We start from the raw sequence: 2434 nt of genomic DNA, 5'->3' as shown, positions 1-2434 counted from the left end.
TTGTCTGTTCCCCTTCCCCCAATTCCACAGCACTGTTCCTATCCCCCAATTCCCCAATAAAAATCTTAAAAAAAAAAAACTAAAGCAAGGAAAATTGTAAACCATAGAATTTTTCAGGAAGATGATTAATGCAGTGCAGGGTTGTTAATTATTGTTCAATGATTTTAGAAATTACTCTGACTCACACTTATCCAGTTACAGGTGACTGCATTTCTTTGGTTTAATGTTTGATAATTTTTTTTTACTTTTTTAATATTGTAAGATATTGCAAGATTTTAGCATGGGCTGAATTCACACTGTCCATAAATTCATAAATTTTGTCTCTAACAGACATATAGTATATCTATGTATACATAACTGATATCCAGTATAAGTGTATTGTTACTCAGTACATTAATATTTTAATAAATGATTCTTAGGTTGATGTCATTTTTGAAGAAGATGCTGGGTTTTTGAATGCAATCAAAACATTCATGGCAACAACTAAAAGACCTGTAATCCTTACTACAAGTGGTAAGTAACAATGATTTTACCATTAATTACTTTCGGTTAAAATTATTTTGGGAAAGCTTTTAATTTTAGTTAGAAATGTTTCTTTAAAGGTCTGCTAGAATTTAAAGTCCTTTTTTCTAAAATGAGGCTTCTAGATAATTTTTTAAACTAAGAATTATTAAAATTTGCAATTGATTGGATAATTTTTTAAACTAAGAATTATTAAAATTTGCAATTGATTGGCAGCCTTGAGTAATTATAAAATTAATATAGTACCTTGCAGGGCCGGCCAAGTGGCTCAGTTGGTTAAGAGCTTGCTCAAGAGTTTGAGCTCTGAGCAATAGCGGTTCGATGCCTGGCCTGAGCTGAGCTGCCCCGAGCTAAACTGCCGCTAAGCTGCCAATAGGTAGCAGGATGGCTCAACTAAAAAAATAAAATAAAATAAAATAGAGTACCTTGCAAATGGCAATGACTTTAAAAATGGGTACTACTTTGAATCACTGTGTTGGGTGTTAGATATTTAGGAAGCCAACAGCAGCCTAGACTACAGATAGAAAGATTTATGGACCAGCCAATGAAAGGGTTTTGGTAGGAGAAATAACAGATCCTTCCCTTTGCCTCTTCCTCACACCTACAACTAAAGCACCAAATCTCATTTATTGGTGAAAATTTTTTATGGGCCCCAACCTTTCTGAAGTTCCTTAATACTGAATTTAGCCATTCCTTAATCCCTTATAACACTTTCATATGGATTATTGCATATTTTAGCTAAAGTAAACCATCATCAGCCTAACAGAATTGGTCCACTTTCCTAATAATGAGCATTCAGTGTTTAATTTTAAAACTCAAAAATTTTTTTATTTCATTATAAATATTGCATTATAATATTGTTTTCTAATATTTTTCATTGCAAATATTCAGTGTAATATCTCTGCTATGGATTTCTATAGGAAAATGTGTTTATGTTAGACTCCACTTACAAATTAAAGGCCCATTTGATAGTAATTGTATTCTAAAATAGCAATAAAAATAATAGTAATCACAAATTAGATGGTAGTTTAAAAGATCATAGCTACTTTAGGTCAAGATAAAAATTCAATTTCTATCATTTTATAGTTTGCATGATACTTTATTTTTATTACTGATAAAATACAGAACATTTCCATTGAAAAAGTATAACTGGAAAAAGTAATTTATTGGTCTTCATGTTTAAAAAAATGTTTTTTTTTCTATAGATCCTACATTTAGTTTAATGTTTGATGGCTGCTTTGAAGAAATTAATTTCAATACTCCTTCACTGGTAAGTTTTGAATTTTGATGGTCATAAATTATATATCAATTACGTGAAAGGTCTATTATGATAGTTATAATTTTAAAATATGGTTACTAAGGGATATGTTAAAAATTTTGAATTTTAGGAAACTGGTTATTATATTTATTTTTTTATTAAAATTTTTTTCAAAATTCAAATTTTTACCAGACTCCAATGTTCACTAGGTTTTTTCCATAGTAACAGTGCTTTGTTTAAGTGAAATTTACATACAGTTAAAATGCCCTTAAGTATACAATTTGATAAATATTAACATATGTAAACCTTCATGTAACCATCACCCATATCAAAATATAGAACACTCCCATTACATCTAAAACTTCCCATGAGCCGTTTTTAGTCAGCATTTCCCACCCCGCCAGAAGTAACCACTATTCTAATGTGTATTAACTTTAATATTAGTTTTGTTGATTCTGAAATTTTAAATAATAGGAAACATTATGTGTTCTAACATTGTTTTTTATATTTATCCATGCTGTTCTGCCGGTCATCTGCATTATGTTAGTTGCTTAACTTTTAAAGAATCTGCTAAATAGGTCTTCAGTGCATGAGAATTCTGGCAGCTGTTGTCAGTCTTTTTAACTTTGGCCACAGTGGTGGTGGTGATGGTGT

The 2434-nt window shown here is 30.3% G+C and overlaps 1 protein-coding gene across 1 annotated transcript in view; it reads left to right on the top strand.

Annotated features, from left to right (window-relative positions):
* ATAD5 (ATPase family AAA domain containing 5) overlaps positions 1-2434 on the top strand; it is a 51751-nt gene that overhangs the window by 29986 nt on the left and 19331 nt on the right. The window contains exons 17-18 of the mRNA XM_019646970.1: positions 420-513; positions 1728-1792. Coding sequence (XP_019502515.1) covers positions 420-513; positions 1728-1792 — 159 coding nt within the window. The remainder of the gene's footprint in view (positions 1-419; positions 514-1727; positions 1793-2434) is intronic.

Source organism: Hipposideros armiger, unplaced genomic scaffold (genome assembly GCF_001890085.2).
Source record: "Hipposideros armiger isolate ML-2016 unplaced genomic scaffold, ASM189008v1 scaffold_108, whole genome shotgun sequence".
In the NCBI taxonomy this organism is placed as follows: Eukaryota; Metazoa; Chordata; class Mammalia; order Chiroptera; family Hipposideridae; genus Hipposideros; species Hipposideros armiger.
Note: the sequence above shows the minus strand (reverse complement) of the source record. Positions and strands in the feature narration are given on the sequence as shown.